At 41.5% G+C, this 24,181-nt stretch overlaps 1 protein-coding gene across 2 annotated transcripts in view; it reads right to left on the minus strand.

Annotated features, from left to right (window-relative positions):
- Positions 1 to 395: 395 nt before the first annotated feature.
- LOC121909600 (transmembrane protein 211) overlaps positions 396 to 24,181 on the minus strand; it is a 93,375-nt gene continuing 69,589 nt past the window's right edge. For both annotated transcript variants that reach the window (XM_042430088.1, XM_042430089.1), the window contains one exon: positions 396 to 2,706. In XM_042430088.1, coding sequence (XP_042286022.1) covers positions 2,480 to 2,706 — 227 coding nt within the window. In that variant the 3' untranslated portion in view covers positions 396 to 2,479. The remainder of the gene's footprint in view (positions 2,707 to 24,181) is intronic.

Consider the following 24,181-nt stretch of genomic DNA (forward strand, 5'->3'; position numbering starts at 1 on the left):
GCACAAATAAACAACCCTGCAGGAAGATGCCATGTTGCCAGATTTTGTGTGAATGCAGAGCTTCATCCTGTCCGCTTTGGCCTTTCTGCTCTGCATGTGTGTAGCTCAGCCCCGCCCTCAGTCTAGCAGACACACAGACCTGCAGCTCTTTATACATCCACGACACAGAGACAGAGAGCAGAGTGGAGCAGAGTGGAGCAGAGGAGCAACGGAGACAGCGATGTTACTTGGTTGCTACACTACCTGTCCCAACCTCACACCCTGCGTGCTATTATTGGCTACACACCCACTGCCCATGGGTTGATGCCCAGAAGCGTCCAGAACACAGCAAATAATAAAAAAAAATACAGGCAGAGGGCAGAGTCTCTGTAGATAAATACTCCACCACACACTTCTAGTGCGTCATAAGTGATGATTGTGAGGGAGTCTATACATTGTTTTTTAGGAAAATCCTGCATAGTATACCTTTAATGTCAGGATATGTCATTATGGGAGCCCAAACTTGGGAAGTATTTAAAGTTTAACCCATTAGCAGAATCCAACCCATTAAACACTAATACGCACATAAACACCCACTAGAAAAGGGAGTCTAGCTTGATGAAATTGGCAGTGTACGGGAACAGTAAGTGGAGAAGTAGACATTTTGTCCTTGGAACATGGCAGGGATGGTGCCAGCGCTTAAAAGGAGAAGTGGGGTGACAAAACACACACCAACACATTAGCTTATTTGAGGAGCTAATTATTTTCAGCCACATTTTACACATGATGTGAATAATGTGTCAGCTCAGCACAGATAACTAAAGGCAAAGTTCAATTTGTACAGCTCCCTCCTCTACCACTCAAATTCAAAATCACATAAGACAAGGATGCCAGGAATTAATCTGTTAGCTGCATGTCACAACCTTTTGATATAGCAATTCAAGTGATTTTCCTCTTCTAGTTAATTGCCAAAAATGTCTCAGGGCATAATTGAACACAAGTACATTGCTTTCCTTTTTTCCCTTCTGTCTGCCATTGCCTCCAAGGATTACAAGACATCATCTTTTTTTCTTCCAGAACATTTACTCAAGTTAATGAGATCATACTGCATCAAGTACAGGAGAAACACTTTACCACTGAGAGGACAAAATATAATTAAAAAAACACTTCATACAACAGGATCCACATTTTTCAGCAGAAAAAGATGATAACTTGATAATCGTATTAAACAGTTGTCTTAGTTATGTTAAAAGGCACAAGTTGGTCAGATCACATTAAAATCTACATCAATTGTTCTACCATTAACAAAGTCCATCTTATCATGCATTTTTGACTAAATTCCTACATCTCCCTGCCTTTTGCAATCATTTTTGTCCTGAATTGAGTGTTTAGTATTGTGTGTTGTAGACAGAAATTAGCGAGTTACATTACACAAGGAATTCTGGGGAAAAGGTTGACAAAAGGATGCAGTATCCCAACATTAAATTTTTGACAACACTGCTTTGAAACCACTACTTATTGTTATGATTCACGTCCTTGTTTGGAGAAGAGAAAAATTTCCATTTGTCCTCTCGGCAGGTCAGATGCTGTGTCTAGTGTCCTTTTCTTTGTGACAGTAACTGAAAGCACTGTCTTTAAAAGCTAAAACGTCCTCTTGACTCCCACTGGTTCACTGCCTGCTCACAAGACTGAAAGGCAGAAAAGTCTAAACAGCAAAAATCCTTCAAAGCACCAGAGTTCTCTTTTCTGTATTATTTTGAAACCTCAAACCTCAGCTCTGTTAAGTCCAAATCATATGTACAGTCCAAACGCCTCAGCACAATACATTGTCAAAAGATGCAACTCCATCACAGCTCCATTAATCGAGATCCATTAATATCCTCAGTCTTCGACCACGCCAAGTGGCTCTCCCCTTGTGTCTAATGTTCTTCACAATCTCTTAATGAAACATATTATTTGACTGGTCGAGTCATACTGCCACATAACCTCATGCTTCCTTCCTCTCTCTTAATGCTGACAACTTCCAGTCTGTTTTGGAATGTTACATATGTTAACTTGTTACCCACAAAAGAAAAGAAGGAAAGAAAACACTTTAATTTTTAGCAAGCACTTGTTATGTTTGCGCTAATTTTCTTGAATCGTGTGAAATGTCCTTTCATCTTCTGACTGCATCTCCAGAACTGACATGAAGAAAACAGATAACTCAAACATGGAAAACTCATGATGGCATGATGATAGATTTGAGGGTTAAAAATATAACCATACAGTATTATTCTTACATGAAACATTTCTTTTAAATGAACTGAATTTGAATTAATTACATAAAAGATGCAGGAAGACAGTGTTTGTTGTTAAGTGTCAGCTTCAGTTTTCACTGAGTGAGGCTTCCCAAACAGCATCACCTTTAAAAAAAACGGGATGCAGGTATCTCTCCATGACATCAAGCCCAGATTAGAGAGAGTGGTCAGGAGGGAAAAAACAAAGACATCATTTCAATGCACTATAACAGAGTGGGCAAAGGGGTGGGAGATAGCTGCTCCTTCGGTGCATATTTGGCGAAAAAGGGCAAGAAGACAGTGAGCATAACTCCAACAATAGCCAGCATGTAGCCCCAGCCGATTTGGCACTCGCCAGCGTAGTAGATGTCAGAGTCTCCACAGAAGGACCTGACCAGTGGGGAGTTCAGGCCAAAGGGGTAGACCAGCAGTCCAGCAGCCATGATGAACACTGTAGAGAAGATACAAGACAAAGTGCATTAGGTAGTGTACAATACTGAATATTCATATAGGCTGGTTGTGGAAACATTTAACACAAAATATCAAGATCAAATGTATATATCTATATATACATCAAACTTTTAAAAGGTTATATGTGTAAACCAGCACTTTGTCTCACTTCTTTTAGTGGTATGAAGCCCTGCAGAGTTTTGGTTTTATTTTCCCAAGTTTTGAGATATCTGTTTTTGCCTACGCCTGAGTACAATGGAGGTAAATAGAATTTCATGTGTGGTGCTCACAACATTAAAAAGAAATTGTGTCTTCTTTACTCTGGATAAAAAATTGCGTGTTTTTTTGTTTGTTTGTTTGTTTATAATGTAATTTTTTTATTCAATTTGAGTGGACCAACCCTTATGGCTAGATACTGTACTGATGTGCCAACAGAGAGCCACTTGATGGCAGTAGAGGTTTTGCAGAAAGCACTAACAGTCTGACCGAGAGTCAAGGGTGTAATTTAGATGCTTCCCCAGTGTTACAGTTCCCCCATTTGCATTGAGACTTGATGATTTGTTGCCTTGCGTTACATGCATGAAAATAAATCACAACTCAGGTAGTTTTATTAACTCCAACAGTGGCAGAACAATGCTTTTAATATACTGAACAACAAAAGCCGTGATGACCTGTAATTGACAAAACCTTCAAATGTAAAATGATTCACGTTTCCTTAAATCCATTTGTACTCGTCATTTCAAAACTCCAGGGCTCCGTTAAAAAAAAAAAAAGAAGCTTGCTCTGCGCTTTGCGGCGATCAGCTTTCTCAGACGCTCTCCTCAGCGCCCATACAGCCAGAGAGCAGCTCACTTTTACAAATTGAGTCAAGTCTCCCAACCCATGCTGCCAAGCAGTTATCGACTGCGCTACAGGCTATCATTGCTGCTCTTAGTCATTCTGAGTGCCGGCTGGATTTCCATTACAATGCCAGGTGTCATAGTTGTTTTAGCTTTGGAGAGCTGTGGGGTTACTGGAAAAGCTTTAACTTGTGAAAGCAAGTAGCTCTCTAGAAAACACAACAAACATATCTTTTATTACGTCGTATTGATTTTACGAGATGACGGTTTTCCTACTTTCAAGGGCAGCCGCTTCATGGCTAGTGGAAAACAATGCGTCATGCGAGCGCCTCAGTGCAATAGCTGTACGAGTATCAGATCGATGGTTTGTGTGGGCAGGGGAGGATTGTGCTCGTAGAACAAGGCTGAGGTAGGAAGCTTTCGCTGATGTTCTAGTTGCACACTGGGGGATTTGGAATTGACTGTGAGGCAAAGAAAAGCAGAATGATGAGGAAGAAACAGACAAAGAGGTGTGAATGGGTGAAGGAGTAGTATCTCTAGAGTGTGGTTCGTCTAGCCTCTTGTAGCGTCTCTGTGGAGTTCATTGAGGGTGTAACTCTCAGCAGACCTAACCCCGTGCTCAGCCCTCCCAGCGCTCAGAATGGCTCCATGTTTTATCTGCAGGAGCCCGGCGTCTCAAAGCTCCCTGCCTAATGACACTTTAATGACCTTCTTTATCAAACTATCATTGGATTTTGTGGATGAAACAAAGACACAGGCGCAGGCTTGCAACCCAAACCCACTTCCCTCCTACTGTACACTGAAATGATGGTATATAAAGCAAACTTGGGCCCAAACCTCAAATGGATTAATGATGAACAACATAGCATTACTCCCAAACAATCAATACAGGAATTAAATCCAGGCTGTAGTCTATAACAAGTGTTAGGTAAGCAGGATGAGGGGTGGTTGTCTGGATCAGATAAGCTGCAGTTCGGGCTGACTGGATCTTTGTAAGCCTTTACTGAGAGAAGCATTGAAAAGCTGTAAAATCAACCTCACATCAGACTCAAAACTGATCAATGTATCCTTGACATGCATTTACACGTCTTAATGACTGCCTGTATTACACACTGTACGGGACACATATGCAGAAGAATGAGCTCTATGTTTTGTGACAAAACTTCAATTCAGGCAAGAGAAAAAGTGAAATTGCATTCTAGTTTCCACTTTATGGTGGACAAGCTTCATTTCAACTGGCTCTTACATGGCCTGGTGGTCTAATCCAATGAGGAATGGACAGTGTGATGAAAGAGTCTGACATGACACCACAGTGCCATGCAGGGAGACTGAAGCCTGAAAGTGTTCATTACTTGTGCAACCAGGAGAGCAGCTGCTGAGATCACATGAAAGCAGAAAACTTGCACATTTTGTCAAGAATTACAAAGAACATCTGAGTCACCTCTAACTTGAAAAAGAGAAGAATTACCGAAACCAGCCAGGGTAACGGAATCAAAACCAAAGATGTTAAAATCATTGTCAGTACAGCTCTGACTTAACTCGAATAGAGTTGAATTTCTTGGAAGTTTAAAAAGCTGTCCACACAGTAGCCACCAAGCGGTAAAACGCTACGAGTACTTCCATCTTTTATCTCCTAATAGACCCAAGCAGCAGACAGTTTACTAACCTTCCAACCCTTTATCAACACTCTGCATTTGTAAGAACTCATACAGGGAGGAGAGTCTATTTTGGCCAGACCTTTCTCCAAACAGGGGAATAAAAGTGAAGAGGTGTGGAGTGAGTGAGTCAGCCCCAATCAGATGAGACTGCTGAGTACCGCTGAGTCCATGAAGCTATCATAATGGCTCAGAGATGAGACGGTGAATAATGGAGTTAGCTGGACACTAATGTGTCCCAGTTTCATTGCAAACTTTTCTCAGAGGGCAAAGGAAGGGGGTTATTATCTTTCAAGGTGTGTGTTTATTCACAGAACAGATGACAAAACAAACAGATGCTTCTCAGATATTTAAAGTCGCTAGCCATTATTGTTTTTAATTAATTTGTGCTTTCTGCTTCATACAAAGGTATGAAGCTGAAATGACAGTTCTGATTAATGCTGTAGTACTACATTCTTTTGAGTTTCTTGAATTACTTTTTCACCCATGATATTACCATTTAACATACTTAAAATTTTGAAAAAATATCCTTGAAAACTCACTGTGTTTCTTATGACTGACAACTTTTCTGAATGCATACTTCAGCAGCTTTGAGGCACACTCAGACTTTGAGTAAGATATCGATTTGGAAAGGCGAAACAGCCAGAGGCTTCCAAGAGCACCAGATTTCATTGTTCATGAGATTTGGCCCGTTTTCAGGTAGCTACAAGGCTGTGGAGGCCTTTGTGTACGATAATGAATAGTAAATACCTTTATGTGTTTGCTTCTCAATTTTTCTGTAAAGGTTTTTATTGCGTGCATCCGTGGCAAGGGAGGTGGGGGAGAGAAGTGAAATTAAATAAAACAAGAGGAGAAAGTGTTGTGCTGCCATTCAAATGCTCAGTGCAGCTTTTACCAACTAAATGAACTAAATTAACCTTGAATCTCTTTCTCAGTGGTGTAGCGAGAAATGGAAAGCTGCTCCCAGAGATGGCGAAACAGGTTCACAGCGGTGAGAATGAGAGACTGAGATTGAATGGGTTTGTGGAGCAGGAAGGTGTGTGATAACCTGGCGTCCAAGTGTGACACTGAATCAATTTCATCACAGGCCTCTTGCTCAGAAAATGGCTTAGGTTCTTACAAAAACCTTGAAAAACACACATCATAAGATTACTCTTGTCATATTTTAATGTGAACGTCTGAGGTCAACGGTGGTCATCCTGGAATCTACTCTTGTCAGAACAAGCCAGAAATCCAATAAACTGCAACCTCTGACATTCACAGACCTTGTACCTATGTAGTATTCCTCAATTTTATTCTTCCCAAGATATTACTAATAAAAATTTCCATTATGTGAGATTCGTGGCTCCTTTTATTACAAGGCTAAGCCTTCTGCTTTGGATCAAACTCTATTGCCAGCCCATGCTGACTCTCATAATTTGGTTAGCAATGGGAAGGGTTGAATTAAACTCATTGGAAATGGGTGGCTCCCCTACTGTATATGCAGCGCTACCTAATTCCTGTTTTGACATGGTGTCATCTGTCTAGTTGCTCCCTCTGGCAAACACTTACATACAGTATATTAAGCGCTCTGATTATTGTCACCCAGGCCCAGACGGAGAGATGCCTGTCTATACAACTACCATGCAGTAAAACCCAGTGTACAGTAGTGTACAGAAGCAGAATGATTCAAAGTCTGAAAAATATAGTATTGTTAAACCTTGGTAAGGATCAGGGTGAAGATTCTGTCAGCAGCAGCTTAATTCACTAACATGCTGCCTTGTGTGTGTTCTTCTATCGAGGAACAGGCTCTTTAAAGTGTTTTATAAAGAGACGTCAGCGAGAGAAAGACACTGAAATAAAAAAAATCAGACAGGACGGGTTACACAATATATATTCAAGCCTTGCAGCCAGCAAGAGCGGACTAGAATATATTAGAAGAGACTAATGCCCTGCTTATCTTCTCTGACCTACATGGCAGACAGACAGTCAGGTGGAGACCACCAGCTCTACTGGGATGAGAGCAGTCAGACGTGTAAATATAAAAACATTAAAAGAAGAAGCGCAGAATCAAACCGGATCTTTGGGTGTTACTTGCATCCTTCTGTGTCACTTTACTCTCACTCCTGAAAGAAACTTCTTATCTGGCTGCGGTCCAAACAGGACATTATCTGCTGCTACTATTCACTTCAAAGACACATGAAAGAGCACACACATTAGACCGTGGCCTTACATAACCACAGACCTGTTTGATGTCACATTACCTCGCATAGCAAAGACATCAACACACCAACTAGAGGGGAAAAAAAACACATTTTTCTTCTCTGCCAAAGCTAACGCCTGCCTTCTTCCAGGTAAAGTTGTAGGCGAATGCACAACAACAACAACAAAATGCGTTTAATAAATCTTGATTTGCCGACACAGCGCTCATTTGTTTCAGTTGCCAGCCATGTTTGTCATTGATGAAATACAGTGACAGGAAACATATGCTGGAAAATGCTGAGAAGTATTGCTTAATTACAGATGCAGGCCCAAAGCTATACATCAGAACTACTGTTTCTCTACGGTGTCTTTCCCCACTATATCCTCTATCATCCCCCCCTTTTTTTTCCACGAGCAAGCATTTTCCCTGAATAGAACAGGTGAGCTGCTCTCTGTCTGGTCCCATGTAGATAATAATAACACAGATGTGATCAGGCAAGCTGATGTAGATGAGGTGCTGATTTACAGCAGCAGCCTGGGGCAGTAAACACATAGTGTGACCCACATACACATGCTGTTATATTGTATATACATGGCACATACAAGAGAGCATATATACACACATATACAGCATGTGGCTATCCAGGTAAAGAGGGGCCCCTGTAACAACAGTCGGGGGCCAATGCTTGGCTCAACAGTGGTTTAACAAAGAAATTGAAAGATTAGTGTCTAAACTGCATAATTTAATCACTGTTTGTATTTGCTGGAGATGTGTGTGTGTGTGTGTGTGTGTGTGTGTGTGTGTGTGTGTGTGTGTGTCCCATAGTGAAAGCATAACAAAGGGCAGTGCATAACAGTGGTGTGTCTGTAGGAAAATGGCTTTTCACAGGCTGCACACAAGGAGTATTTCCATTTCCTCCTCTATCTACAGGCGAATGGAGATGGGGAGGGATAATTTCTGTTTCTCTCTCAGACAGAGAGCACACACTTTTTCCTCGATCTCCAGTCTGGCAGCATGGAGAAGGAAGCAGAGGCACAGCCAAATCATAGATGCGACTGTGCATTAAGGAGAAACCACAGATAAAGATAAAGGAACAGCAGAAGAATGTGTGAGCACACCTGAGAAGACCACAGACAACAGAGCGTTCCATCTGAAAAACCAACCATCTTTAAAAGGGAATCAGTTGAAATAACAAAGCTGTGGACACAGACCGCAACAGATGGTCCACCAGAGTCTTGTATCTAAATGTGCATCGAGTTTGCTCCATTATTTCGACCCCTCGTGCCCTCAAGGTGAGAAATGATACTGTGGAAGAGGAAAGTTTCTGAGTTGTTGGGAGTTGAGCTGTGCCAGCAATGAATCTCCAGGTAGTCAGCTGGGACCTGGCGGAGCGTGGGCATAAACAGCAGGGACTCCATCCTAATGTGATGAGCTGTGCTCTAGTCTGCACACAGCCATGTTGATAATTAAGCTCAGTGCGCCTCTGGGAAATTATGCTAATGACACTCCGACTACCTAGTACATTTCTCGAAAGGTTGGGCTTAAGGTGATCATGTACACAGCGGCAACTAAAACACATCTCCCTAATAAATGTCTCTGGAAAATATTAAGGACGAGAGAAAAAAAAACATTGAATTAAGTGTTTTGGTAGATACATCTGCTCATGTGATGTTCATGTGTTTTTATCTCCATTTTCTTCAAAGACTGTTGTGCAAAAGAAGAATGACAGAGAACTGTAGGATGGGAAATTCCCTTTTGTGGAAAAATGAGATCATACTGAGGTTTACAAGAAGAAAACAGTTGAGAGGCTGCTGAGCTGTCCTGGTCCAACTGGAAAGGACACATCCTCCAGGCAAGGGGGAAAATCTGAAACCGTTAAAACTGAAAGTTATAGTCAATGATGAGATAATCTAATGATCAGTCAGCTGTGATAAACAATAGCTGTTACAGGACAAAGAAATTCAATTTGTATGGTCCAGTTTGCTTGTTTAATTACGACAAAGAGGTGAGACAAACCGACACTGAGTCTACAAAGCTTGTTTTAGTCTATGTGAAAGCAACTCATTAAAGAGAAAATCAAACCATTTTCAGTGGAAATGGTCCACTAATGTCAGTGGAGGGAAAAAAAAACTGTTGACCTTGAGCTCTGCACACAAAAAAAAGATATAAAAGATTGAGAGAGTAAAGAAAGGGAGAGAAAGAGAAAGTCGACGAAATAAAATACAGTGAGTTGGGAGAGATTAGCAGGGCAATAAAATAGCTTCTGCTATCTTTAGAACGAGCAGGCCTGTCTGTGGACTGGTCAATCAGAGCTCAGTAATAGGTCTGTTTATCACTCAGTCGTTCAGACTGCTCTCCACACACACACACACACACACACACACACACACACACACACACACAGGACTGCATAGGTGGTTAAAGCCCGCAGTACAGAATGCATTTGGGCATGCAGATGTTTTGTTCAGTCTCATAGACTCTTAATTGATTTTGACTCGTACAAGCTTTTTGCATCTGGGAGATTATATTAGATGATTAAGTGAAGCTTTAATGATTGTGGCACTGCAACAACAAAGACAATGACACAGATAAGATACAGAGAACTAAAGATAACACAACAGTTAAGTAGGAGAGCATATTGTGAATACTCTCCACAGATAAAGAAATATAGGCTAGGCGGTGTTGTAAACAGATTGCAGATTAATTTTAAAAATATACTTGATTTATTGCTGAGTTAGATGAGAAGATTGGTACCCCTCTCAGTGGTATCAATCCTCTCATCTAAGTAAAGCAAATAAGTGTATTTCACCAATTTTTTCCTTTAAAAAGGTGGGTTCATCCAAGTCACAAATAACACTGACAGTGAGGTGTGTGGATTATTTTGAGTAACAGGGATAAGGAGATATTGCAGCTCAATTTTTCAACAAGATGATGTCATAAATACCAATTGTTGACTAAGGCTAAAAAAAGAAGATAAGATAATATGCAGATCAGCAAAAGAAAGCAAAACAAAGAAACAACAAAAGAATGACAGAATTACAAAAAGATGGACACCATTTTCACAGCCTTATAAGATGACTTTGTGTGTGCATGCTGAGCCATCTAAACCCACGATTATGACTGTGAATCTCCATCCTGGGAGCACTGTAGCGATGACACATGAATCTCACACGCTGCATCCAATCTATCATCTTAATTACTTCCATTTCCATATCGCCATCTATTTTTTTTAATTTTTTTTTTTTTATGTTGTAAATTAATTTACACCTCAGACAAATTGCTTGTCCTTGACTTCCTTATCCCTTATGAGGCAGCCCACAGCGAGCATGGGGTTGTGTCAGTGTACAACCTAACCAAACCTAATCTGTCGCTCAATCCATCCAACCCACCGCGCAGATTGAATTAGCATGGGAGACAAAGTACTTCACATGCATGGATGGGAATATAAATAATAATAATACTGGAAAGAAAGTGCCGATTAGATTGAAGACATCAATCAACTGTGAAGAGTTGCTTTTGCCGCGACGATAGTGTGTCGTGTGAGGAAACAGTCCGTGGTTTGGACGGAAACAACGGTTTATCTGACGAAACTTGAAGGTCTGCTCTCGTGCTGCATGTGGACGGCTGCAAAAGGTGATGTCTGTGTGTGTGTGTTTGTGTGTGTACGGCCGTGTGTCTGACATTAACCCCATGATTGTGTTGACAGCCTTTGGCCCTGAGGCTAAGCCCCTTAAGCCAGACGTCTCCTGGGTTCAGTAGCTGCCGCAGGTTCAACAGGGAATGTCAGCCTTAAAAGTCAGAACAACCTGGTGACACTGGTAGGTGCATTGTACATCCAGCTGTGCTGTGGCATCACAGTTCATATCTGTGTGTCATAGAGACAAAGAGAAAAGGTAGAGCAGAACAGCCTGTGATGAATGTTACAAGCCTTGATTGATGTCATGTACCTTTTATGTAAAGCAGATGAAAGCTACAAAATGAGGAAATGGTTCAACTTTTTTTGTCCCTTTAAGGTTATTTTCATTAAAAAACATATATTTTTCTAAACACATGCATGAAAACAGCACAGAAGATGTAGTGGATCTTATTGAATAAACATCTACACAACCACACTAGCTCTTTGATAGAATATACTGTAGAACACAGCAGGTATAATGAAAAGTGCAAAATGCATGAATTCATGAGGTTGGCTAAGAACAGGGTACTTATTTTCCAATTGACTGCTGCGCATTTTTCAAATTGCAGAATGTATTTTGAATGGGTTTCCTACGTCCTGGGGTTATAAAGCTCACTCAGCACACACACAACCCTGTAATTCAAGTGAGAAAATGTGAAAAGTCCTGCAAGAGGAATTCACCTATTTTGTGTAAATTAATTTTGCATCCACAGACAATTTTAAAAAATGTCACCATGGCAGCATGTTGATTATGAAAGCAGTGAAAGAGAGAAAGTGGATCATTATGAATGTGATGTGCACAAGGCTGCTGTAGACAAAAGAAGATCAGGAGCCCTGCACCTGGGCGCAGCAACTATATACGAACTCCCATTAATCAGTCTGTGTGTGTGTGTGTGTGTGTGTGTGTGTGTGTGTGTGCGTGCTGCAAATGTGCCTCTTTGTGTCGCTTGTGCAGTCTGCACACAGAACATATGAAAATAATACATGAATGTCCTTGTTTATATGAATCTTGATCTCTATCTGTGTGTGTATGTGTGTTTCAGTAGTGTGTATTTTTCTGGCAGTAGTGTTGGATTGAGGACGAGAGGGTGGACTGTACACAGAAAAAAGAGGGATCTTCTATGGTTTGCGTAGTAGTTGATATACTTATTGATTCAAAGAAATAGTTTGATTTGTTAGAATAACATTTTAAAATCCAAGATCTGAAAACAGGAACCTGCTGGAAAATACTTTTTCAGTACAGCTGATTTTGGTAATTTTCTACGATATTAAGGAGCTTTTACAGTATAAAACCATATAATCACAGTGTTAGAGAAAACCTTTTCTATCACAGGTTGTATAACTGCCTGTGGAAATAAATTGTGTCAGTTTTTACAGTGAAAAAGCACAATTCGATATTGGTTTTGGACTCAGCTATGTGCACAAAGCGAAATTTTCAGGCACAGCATCTGCTACATGGCAGTGTGCAGAAGATGCTCTAAAATACCATGTGTTTAGCCATGTTTTCTTGTTGAAAGACGTTTTGCTAATATTAAAAGCAAACTTATCTTCACTGAAACAAAAAGAGTGTAAACATTTTTTTTTTCTTTTTTTTACCAAAAAAAGCTAGAAAGAGGATGTTGCAGCCTCACAGAACAGAGGAGTCCTGCTTGGTACAAACCTAGAGGATCATTATCTGACAACATATAGAAATCTTTATGAAGAGTGCAAGATGTAGCCGGGTTGTGTGTGTGTGTGTGTGTGTGTGTGTGTGTGTGCATGTGTGTGTAAGGGAGGGTGCAGCAACATAATGAATCCCTACAGGAGATATGGGGGCCTGCTGGGCTGCTGTAATGAAGCTCTGCCCTGCCATCGCTCCCTGACCCACTGGCATTAAGGAAAAATGGAAACCATTACCTTCAGCCTTCACCTCACCAGTCAACCAAGTGGGAGACCTGGAACAGACATGCGTGTGTGTGTGTGTGTGTGTATATACTGTATATGTGGAGCAGGTATTCCTCATGTTGTGGGAAATCATGTGTGTGTGTGTATGTTCGGGATGGAAACATAAATCAGTTTGAGGTAGAGACGGGGCACAGCAGGGAATCCAGACCAGACAGGACTGCTACTGTATATGACGAATATGTCTGTCACAACAGTGATAGGCTGTCGCAGGTGTGTGTAGGTGCCATGTAAAGTAAAGCCCAAGAGAAGAATGTATCTTCACAAGCATCTAAACAGCTTTAGCCAAGACATACTTTAGTTCAGACACAAACACACACACACACTGAAGATGTAGAGGACGGGGTTTTAAAGAAGATTGGATGTTTCCTCTCAGTCACATTCAGGCAGAAGTCTGTAAAACTGCCCAGGGATCTTAACAGCTTTATGTGTGTGTGTGTGTGTGTTTCAGTACTCCCCCGCTAAGCTCAGCCTTGGTTGAATGCATCTTATTAGGAGTAGAGTGTCTTTGTTTGTTGTGGATTTCCAAAAGAGTAAACAGACCACACTCCTCAGCTATATGTGTCTATGTGTGTGTGTGTGTGTGTGTGTGTGTTTGTGTACGTGATTTCCACAGCATTTTATCACGTTTTTCAGTTGCATCTTGAAGCCATTGTTCAGAAGTGTCGAAATCCACAGTACCCCAAGGGAAGGAGAACAAAAGGGAGGCTTTTGTCTTAAGTCTCCACAAATTATATTTTGTGGGCTGCGTCGGTTGTGGCGGCTGCGTCCTCCACTGTTGGCTGGCCTCTCAAATTGGAGTGCCGCTGGCTGGGGATCATTTGATCAGCAGATCTCTGGGATCAAGCTCATTACAAGAAATGGAGCACCACCGCAGCCTGCCACAGATGAACCCTTCAGATAAGATGGGCTTCTCTCCTTTGGCTCTGGTTTCCTTTTCTCTTTTTTTAAATCTTTTTTTTTATTGTTATTCTAGCCTTTTCTCACTCCTATTTCCGTTATTGTTTTAAAGGTTGAATGAAGGATTAGGAGAATGACTAGTCAGTTAACAGGTGACTAGCAATATCATAATTATTAGTAATTTCATTGGACAAAAACATATTCGTAACAATTTACACTGCACTCATCTCACCGCATTTGCTTAGTACACAAAAAATAAATATATCTTGTGTGAATTATACCAAACTTCTTCTCTAAACCACCAGATTCAGCCACTTACCATAATTGATGTGCATGAAGGGGGTAGAACACAAACCAGACTGACAGAGAGCTTAAAGAGAAATCAACAGAAGTTGTTTTTATGTTTTGAAGAATCACAAAAAGTAATTGGTGGAAGTTACTCATATTCCCAGAAAGGAAACCTCACTGTTAGCTCACAGCAGGATTACATATTAGCATGTAGCTATCTGTTCAGAGCCCTGGATTTTAATGGTGTTGGTGTTTTAATGGTGTTAAGGTGGTAGATGGTTTTGCACAGAAACTGCTGATAGAGCTGATAAAGGTGCAGACTGATGGCTTTGAATGGAAATGTATTATAACATTTCAGATAAGCACAAACAGCTCTGATCTGATGAATACAGTAATGCTTATTAAATCATGCACTAATGGTTTGTTGTCATTGTAGTTTTGTATACATTACACGTATCTAATATGCCGATGTGCTAACTTGTTTTAAAAATGCTAACGTTACCTGTGTATCATGGGAGGCTTCTGTGCTTTTAACTTTTGCTGCCCATTGATAGTTTGGTACACACACTTCATTATACCCTACATAGGAGCTAGCATTGTGTAGTGTGGGTTAGTGTTATTACTGCTACTAGCTGCTATTTCTCCCTGGAATTCCACATGTTGTGTTAGTGATTTCTTATGGTTTTAATTAATAGTTTGTAGTGCCGTCACCCCATATGAAATGCAGAAGATGGTATTTGGCACTGGAAACCTTTGAAGGGATGTTACAAAAAGCAGCTCTGCAGGCCAGGGTACATGCACAAAAAATGATATTTGTTAAGAAAAATATTGATGAAACAGAGACAAAAATGAACCCCAGGAAATTCAACAAAAATAACTTAAGCTGAGCAAAGAACAAACAAATAAAATCTGCAGCCTCAGCAAGCTGCCACCTACTCTCCTCCCTATTCCGTCTCAATGACCAGAGACCAGCCTTTTACCTTCTCAGCCTCACCTGACTGGAACGTACCATCTACTCAGGTGACCACAGGGTGACCTAGACAAAGCTTTTAAAACTTATAGAACAACACTGATGTAGAATTTCTCTGTTACTGCTGACAATCACAATTTACTATGGTCACACACGCACAGCTATGAGTGCACCAAATTATACACAACGTATAATACAGAACTCCTTCCTACCGCAACTTAACAGAGCCCAGTGACTCACTGTTTAGTGCAGCTAATGATACACAACTGTTGTCACTGTCACTGATTAAGCAGACGATCTGCCCACCATCACAAAACTCCAAAAGATTAACAGGACTGAAGCCCTTCAACAAAATATAACACTGTGAAACACAAACTATTCAACTAAAACACATTTACATTAGTGCAACATGACTGATAAATTAACATAAACATTAGACTGAAATTAGTGATTTAACACAAAAACACTAATAACGTTGGGAACCAGGGCTAAGTGATAAGGGAGAGGAGCAGCCACTGAACAGCTGACCGTGTGGATGATTTTATACTCTGATTCATCACTGCAGCTCAGAATAACATGAGACATCTGTGTGATGATAAATGGAAATAAAAACGAAAGACTGTCTTTTATTAGAAAAATATTCCACACACTGTTAATTGGCTCCCATGATTATAAATTTAACATTTGGGTCAGACAGACTTCATCAGTCATTAACTGCTTTTAAACTCTTTGCTTCAGTAGCTGAAGCAGTCTGGCATTACTTTTAGGTTCTTTTATCTGACATATTCAAAATGGTTTCCTCATCATCCAATTATAGGAATTTGGATATTATTTCTAGTGTTTCTACATCTTCTTATTCTGTTGTATAATTACAGGCTGTCATTTACATTTCATATCGTTGAATATGACTTTTTGCTGTCCCTAAAGCAGGATTTTTCCGCAGGTACTTTCACTGTTTCATCTTCTGTCATAAGAAGTACTTCATTCATGGTTCTGATGATGTCACTCGTAATTGACAACACCGCCTCTTTCACATGAACATGCTTGTAGCTAGACGGGAAAACCCAGAGTTGACTGAGTTGATAGCCGGCTTCGTAGTAGTACTGCTTTGTAGTACAGGCTCCAGGTCCTATCACTGATTTATAATGTTTGTTTTTGTTGGTTAGTCTGCCCGGCTTTGCAGGGCCTGCAGACAGAAAGAGTAGAGAGTGCATCTTGTGAGGGCGGGCTACCTGACTTTTACTCTCCTTTCCTGTTATTTGTTTTGTTTGTGCCATTTTCCTCTTCCAACCCATCATCTGATATTTCACATATATGGAGAAGTGAAATGATCTACCAGGATCATTTTGATTATTTTGGTGTTTGTCGGTCTCTCCTCGACTCAGTGTATTCTTTTAAAACTCTTTGATCTTGCATCTCTTACATCTTTAATGAGCTTCTCCCTTCCTCCCTCTGCCAACTATGACACTTAGGTGCACACACACATACAAGTACACACACACACACACACATTTTAATGACATCTCTTGCAGCACTGCTCGTGCTAATGGAGCAAGAAAGGGACTTTAGCAGTTCCCCTCAACCTCGCCCTGTGTCTTCTCATCAGACTTCTGTAGTTTCTTGCTCAAAGCCAGAGCATTCATCCTGCTCTTTAATCACTCACATCTCTTATTTAATCTAAGGAGCCAATCACAAATCTGCCTTCAGCCTTTGCTGTTAAATGGCCTCCGTCTCTCCTTCAATCGATCACATGCTTTCAGATCTGTAAATGAGGGCTTAGGTAACGAGGTTGACCAGAGAGGTAATCAAGAAGACCACCGAGACACAATGGAGAGGAGCGTTAATGTGGTGAAAGCATTTCCTTAGTTTCAGCAGCCTTCATGAAAGCAGTCAGAGCAGCGGTGGTTGAGCTCCTCACACACACACACACGCACGCACACGCACACAATGGCCTTTGTGTGCATGTGCATTGGCCCTTCTTAGGAACGGTCTGCCTCACTCTCCTTTATTTAATGCTTCATCCTCTGTCTGTCTTTCATGTGATCACACACACACACACGCAGGGTGTCAGTGGTGAGGGTCAAAGGGTGACCTCTGTTCACTCAGGCGTGACTCCGGGACCTAATAACACATGCTTATTGTTTTGCTCTCTGAGCATCTATGTATCATACCAAAACTGACAGCCTGACAGACAGACAGACAGACAGAGAAAGTATCTAGAGATGGTGGTAACTCGGGCAAAGCTGAAACTGTAGTAAAGAGAAGGATAAGTTATTGTATATTACTGTTAGAGTGTGTTTAAAGCATATATTTCAAATAGATCAAATAGCACATTTAAATGTAGTGGAGAAAGCTAAAAGGCAAAAATTAAAAAAGAAAAGATGGAATCTAAAGATCATGGACTAAAGGCACTTAACTGTTTTTAACCAACACCAACACCTTCCTGTATCATTATTTGTAGGCCACATAGTTGAAATTTGATGCTGAATTATTATGAAAACTAAAAAACACCTCCCACAGACTCAGTATCCTTTGTTTTGCTGACAGCTTGCTTATCCTTTTGGAGTGCTTCACAGAACGTAATGGCATCATGAATCATTTATAGTATTGTATGTCAACACACACACACACACAAGGTGTGCCCATAATTGCAAACACCACTGTTCTCTGATTGGTTGCACCCCTCTGGTTTGCCCCGCATGGTTTCAAAACTCAATTTGAACACCGCCTCCCCTACAAATACACACACAGACATGTTGATTGTCCTTCAATCACAACAATCACAACACGCTGATAGGTGGAGTGGACTCACAGTGAGAGAATGTTAGTGTGAGTGTAATGGTTGGGTAATTGTGACAAAAGCGTTTAGGTAAAAGTTTTCAGAGTATGACAGAAGGGGTCCAAATACTACTACGAATCCTGATCGGCTGAATCCAGTTAATTTGTCTCTATTTTAGTTCCACTGATCTTGATGCTGTTGATGTTTCCACCCGACAAAAGCAAAAATCTGAATATACCTCAGCCGCCACTGAACACAAGCTGTAATTCACTCGCAAGCATATTTGGCGTGGAAAGGGATGCAATTTCTGCCAGTTCACACCTCTTGTTCAGGCCAGCCCGCTGAGCAAATTGTCAGGAGGAGGAGAGAAACTCATCATCGCCCTGGGATGTGAGGTCAGAGAGGTGAACTGGGTGGGTGGGGGCTTGGCGGGGAGGTCGCTGGGTATAACACTGGGAGATCAAACTCATCAGTCTGAATCCTACTAATCTCCCAAGTCTGGGTTTGGCTTCAATTGGCCAAAATTGAACAGTTGGTTGGTACTTTTGTGCTTGAGTGCAGATCTCTGTCCACTGGTTGCCGCTGGGACCGGCCGCTCAGCTGGCATGGTGAGGTGATCGCACACACTAGCAAGCTGCTATGAGAGAATAGTGAGGAAAGCAGAGCAGCGTAAATAGAGCTGTTGTCTCCCTCCAGGAGCTGGTTTAGTGCGTGTTTTTATGAGCGTGCACAATGCTCTGTTTCCCAATATTTTTTTTAAATTTTATGCAAGCTACATACAAACACACCTGTAGAAACTCTCTGGTGTAAATTTTAAAATGTGGTCATCCAGTAATATGTTGAAGTTATGATATAAATGATCTTATAAAAGCATTAATCTAAGATTTCAACAGGCAAACACACAGCCATACACAGTTTTATCTCCACTCAAATAGTCTCTGTGGCCTTTTGGCACTTGTAGCTCAAGGGGAGAAAAAACTCAATATAAGGAAAACATTTTAAAAATTCTGCTCTCTTTTGGAGCTGCAGCTATTCTCAACCAAAGGGAGGAACAGGGCCACTTGCTTGTCACGCTGCCTGTGAGAGGATGAATAGGCAGGAGACAAAGCCAGGTGCAAAGCTGACTGGTCATGCTTTAATAACAAGGCACAGCCCTAGTTACTAAGATCCTAAAGCAGCACCTAACATCTCCACTGTGTACAAACATTCCCTCATCCCAAAAGCATCTCATGCGGGTCTGGAAAACCCCCATGTTTAAGGACAGTGACACGGCAAACCGAAACCAAGAAAAACACACAAGATTTCTGTTATTACAGGCCCCTGTGACCCTGTGTGCCTGCACACACACACACACACACACACACACACACACACACACACACACTGATCACAAACTCACATAAACACTGTGTTGGGTTCCCTTGTGTCATATTATCATGATAACTGGGGTGTTCATCACACAGCACAAAGACTGGTTAACATCTTCAGTGGCTACTCCATTTGCAGCTTTATCTCTAAGCAACAGCAGAAAACCCCCGACCCCCCAATCTCTCTCTCTTAAACACACACAGACTCCAAGGGACACACACACTGTCCCTTTAAATGTAATGGTGCTGTGTCTAATTTGGAGGGTGTTTGACAGACAGCATTTTAATGACCCAGAGCCTGGGTGAGGACTTAAGCTGACAGAAGCATCTATAGGGCCTCTATCATGTCAGAGAGAAAGACTTTGAACAGTCAAATAAACATCCATTGAAAGTAAGATGGGGGTGTTCCTATTATCAAACCATTAAATCCAACAGCTATGAATAACCAACTAATACAGTTAGCGTTTAGATTGTAGAAACAGACTAAATATAACACTTTCCAGTGAGACACTGAAAACCAAGCTGGGCTTTCTCACTGTGCGACTTCTCCCCATCCTCAGCATAACACTACGGCACTCTGGGAGTACTGAGTAGCATGTAATGAGAATAACCATGCAGCTTTAGTCATGAAATGCCTAATTATCCATTAGCATGCACTAAAAAGCAGTTATGAGACCATCACTGTCTCTCCTCCACAATTCCCCCCACTGAGATTATACAATACAGGACTGGCTCAGAGGATCCTCACCGTGGCGAGAACAGTCAGCCTATCAAATGTCTCCTTCCACAGTTCGGGTCCCAGCAATGAGACTGCAATAAGGTTTCTCTTTGATAGCACTGGTCCAGCACACCCGCGCAAACTGTGGCCTCCTGTTTTTCTAATTTTGTGGGTTAATTAGGATGCAACTGTCTGCTGTTTACAAGGATGCAGCCATATGTAGTCCAGATTATCCTCATCAACACTTTGTATTTAGAAGAATCAGCTCTGGCTAAACATACGCAGATATACAGTATGTGTGCACAAGAGCACACACAGAAGCTTGCGTGTATGCTCTATTTTAATCTGGATTGTGTTCCCTGTCATTAGCAATTTTCCTCTCACTCTGTTTTGGGATAATTAAGCAGCTCAATTTGGTGCCCATCTTGGCTAATGAGAGGTGATGTGCTGAGACTGTGTATGTGCAGAAAAGAATCCTTATAATTAGAAAAGACAACAAAACTATTGAGTCAGATACCATTATAACAAAAGACAAGTTTTTTTCCCATGTCCACTTGAAGGTCAGAGATCAGGCTCAGCTACAAGAAAGCACCCTGGATCTGGTAGAGAGTCAAGAGTCTTGCTCAAGGACACATCAGCAGTGAGGATGATTGTCAAACTGAATCCAAGCCATCTGGTTGAGAGACAGCGCATCTCTCTGCTCACAGTTCCACCTTTCTGCCCTCCAACAGTTCAACTGGTGTGTGTAGGTTTACACTGAATACATTTACATTCATTAGCGTTGACATTTGCAATTGCGGCTCATTGACGTGGCGTTTGGCTTGTACTGTGTGTGTGATTAGTTTATTGATGTCTGAGTTTGGGAACCACTGAGTGTGTGTTTAGTCTGTAATGACGGTGTGATTTTGCAGGAGCAGAACCAGACAGAGGTGAGAGACCCCGTCAGGGCTGTCATTGATTGAACAGACAAGACAAACTGAATATGCAGACCTGCACTCAGAGATCTGGACAGCAGAGTGTGATGAATGTGTGGATTAAATATCACCATAAAACCATCTGTAAAGCCAACTGGCCAATAATTGCTTTGCTGGATTCTTCCCAGTAGTACCTACCAGTGTGACATGCATCTTTTTAGAGTTGTAGACATTACCTTCTGCATGCTTTAAGGGTGCATATAACCTATGCAATGATCAGACTGCTTGACATTTATGTCTTTCAAGATGGTCGCTATATTAGATTAGGTGATCATGGTCCTGCAAGGATTTGATCAGGAATATCAACAACCACAGCATCCAAAGAATCACAGAGCACGTTGTAGAAGCTGTCAAACCAGGCGCATGCAAAGAAATTCTGACATGCTAGTCAATTGGCCATGAGACGCATCCTCATTGTCCTATGACACACTACACAGGATAAAAGCACAAATTGTCATGCCCAGTGCTGTCCATCTGTTGGATCAGGTCAATTTCAGGACATTGGGTAGCCTGATCCCGGCTTTATGCAGAAAGTCTCTACAGGCTATCAATTCCCAAAACTTCCCCATGTCCAGCCCCATAATGGCACCCAAAATGCACAACCATGAACCCCACATTACACTCCCTCACTAAGTAAATATGACCAGTATGCCCAACGCAAGCCAAAGCATGTCTGTGTGCTTCCATCACCCACATCACTGCCCATGCACATCTCATGCCCAGCCTGTACCCCCCAACGTACCATCTGCCTTGGCAGTAAAATGAACCAGACCAGACCAGACCACTGCTCCAAAGGAGGGGTGGACCAGTGATGGGAGGGTGTGCTCCAGATGCTCCTCAATCCAGCTGCAGCCTGTTGGCAATGTCACGGCATGACGGCACGCCTCTAGATTAATGAGCCCCCCTTCTGCCAATTCCTTGGGCTGCTGTCCCACTATCTGTATGATGCCTGCCAGGCCCATTATCCATGCACGGTTTAAGTCAAAATGCCACACGCTCACTAACTGATCGATGGGGTCTTAAACAGTGGGGAGCCATTTAAACAAGGAGTAGGGGGTGTGTGTGTGTGTTTGCATGTGTGTGTGCGTGTGTGTGTAATAGTTTTCTTGCTGCCCATGTTCCCACTGCCATCTCATCCTTCCCAACCGTCTGTATGGATTTAGGTGGCTGGCCTGTGGGCCAGGCTCCATCAATTACAAACAGCCAACCAATCACGTTGACAGGCAGTTCGGTCGAGAGCGCACCTTGGCTTTTAATAGTCCTGTCCGCGATGCCCATGTTCATGTGGCAAGCTGAGAACAGACAGTAAAACACTGCACCAAACACACACTGACACCCAGCAGGCAGCCGCTGTAACCTTGTGTATCTGTATAATGAGACAGACAAAGACGTAGACACAGACAACCTCGAGCAGTTGCAACACACACATTCACAGAGCCGCACAATGCTTTTTAAAATTTAAACCTATTTGTGCCTCTCCCTTGTCCTGCGTGTGTCTCTGCTCTACTGGTGGGCTGAGAAGCAGCTTAAAAAAACACTCAGAGCAGAAATGCAAATGACCTTGTCTCACGTCAAAGCAAACATTGGGAAATTAAATTAAGGCTTGCTGTGACTTGCGAAGTGCTGTTTCCTCAGTCTTGGTGGTTATATGTGTGTATTTGTTTTCTGTGTGTGTGTAGCCAGGCTGCGAGGAGTTGATGTTGAGCCCCATTTAAATTCTGTTTTACTTTAAATGTGTGAATACTAATTTAATTTGCTCGAAACAAATTTCCAAAAATGTGTTGGAGTTAGCGTGGGGTTTTTTTTGCCCAGTTTTGTGTGATTATGAGAAAGAGTTCAGTAACATGTAACTGTTTCTCTGAGGTTTTTTTGGTGTGTGTGTGTGTGGGAGCTGTTTGTGAGTCCAGCTCTTTGTCTGGAATGCTCTACTGTCACAACCACTAATAGGAATTCAAAGCTGTTTAATAATTCACACCGCGGTAGGCGGCTACAGTAAACTGTCAACAACACAAGCTCCTACTGAAATCCCATTTACTGCAAATGAATTATTCCCATCTCACATCTGTCCCTGCTTTTATACTGTATACACAATCACACACTCGAAACACAGATGCACATGTATCACATTCCCTCACAATATTCCTAATGGCCCAGTACTAAGCAGGCTAGACCTGGAGGTCTTGTGGGGCTTTAAGGCACTTTCCATTATTAGAGTGGTGAGATGGAGACCTCATTGGCCTTTGGGATGGGGTGCTAAACCCAGGGATATTATGATAATGGGGGGTTCCATGGGGAGTAAATGCCATGCTGGCTGATGTGCTGTCTGGTGAGTGGTGATATAATAACAGCAGCCTGGCTATAGGTTAGGCTCGCTGCAGCTTGATCTAAACATTTCCTCCATTCTTATCTGATTTAACGTCCGCTGCTGCATATTTGCTTCTTATGGTTTGTCTTTCCCACATATTTCTTATTGGAAGTGAGAAAGTGAGGTAATAGAGGGCAGGTGGGTTCTGAAGTGAAGGGTGGTGGAAGGAGATTAATGTCAGATTGTATTTACATATATTTGAACTTGTCATGTTCATATTGAACTGCTGATTTATGTCAAATAAATTGCTGAATAAATGAATTAAAATTGTATTTGACAGCTGAAATTGAATGCCATTACTATTCAATTAAATATTTATAATTCACTTTCCTTTATTCAAATTTTCTCCTGGAGTCTTGTTACTGTCCGGGAAGTCTCTGCTCCTGGCCAAGAAATAGTCCCTCATATAACATCCCATAAAACCACAAACTGTCATTTTTACAGTTTGTTTTTTATACAGATTGGACAAACTGGGATTACATGCTAATTAGTGAGCTTTAGAGGCGCTGGTAGCAGGATTTTGTTGGACAGAGCCAGGCTAGCTGTTTTCCCCTGCTGCCAGTCTTTATGCTAAGCTAAGCTAACCCTCACATCTAACTCTCTGCAAGAAGCGAGTTTAATGATACCAGCACCACTATGTTTCATCATTTGCGGATATAAAGTCTGATGAGGTTTGTAATTTAGCAATATTATAACAACTTCCCAACCAAACTGTATCTAGTGAAAATATGACAAGGATGAAAACTTCAGCTTTCCAGTAAAATCTAGATACAATACTATTACTACCTGTATGCTTTCCAGTATTATTGAATTAAACTTGTG

Source organism: Thunnus maccoyii, chromosome 13, assembly GCF_910596095.1.
Source record: "Thunnus maccoyii chromosome 13, fThuMac1.1, whole genome shotgun sequence".
Classification (NCBI taxonomy): domain Eukaryota; kingdom Metazoa; phylum Chordata; class Actinopteri; order Scombriformes; family Scombridae; genus Thunnus; species Thunnus maccoyii.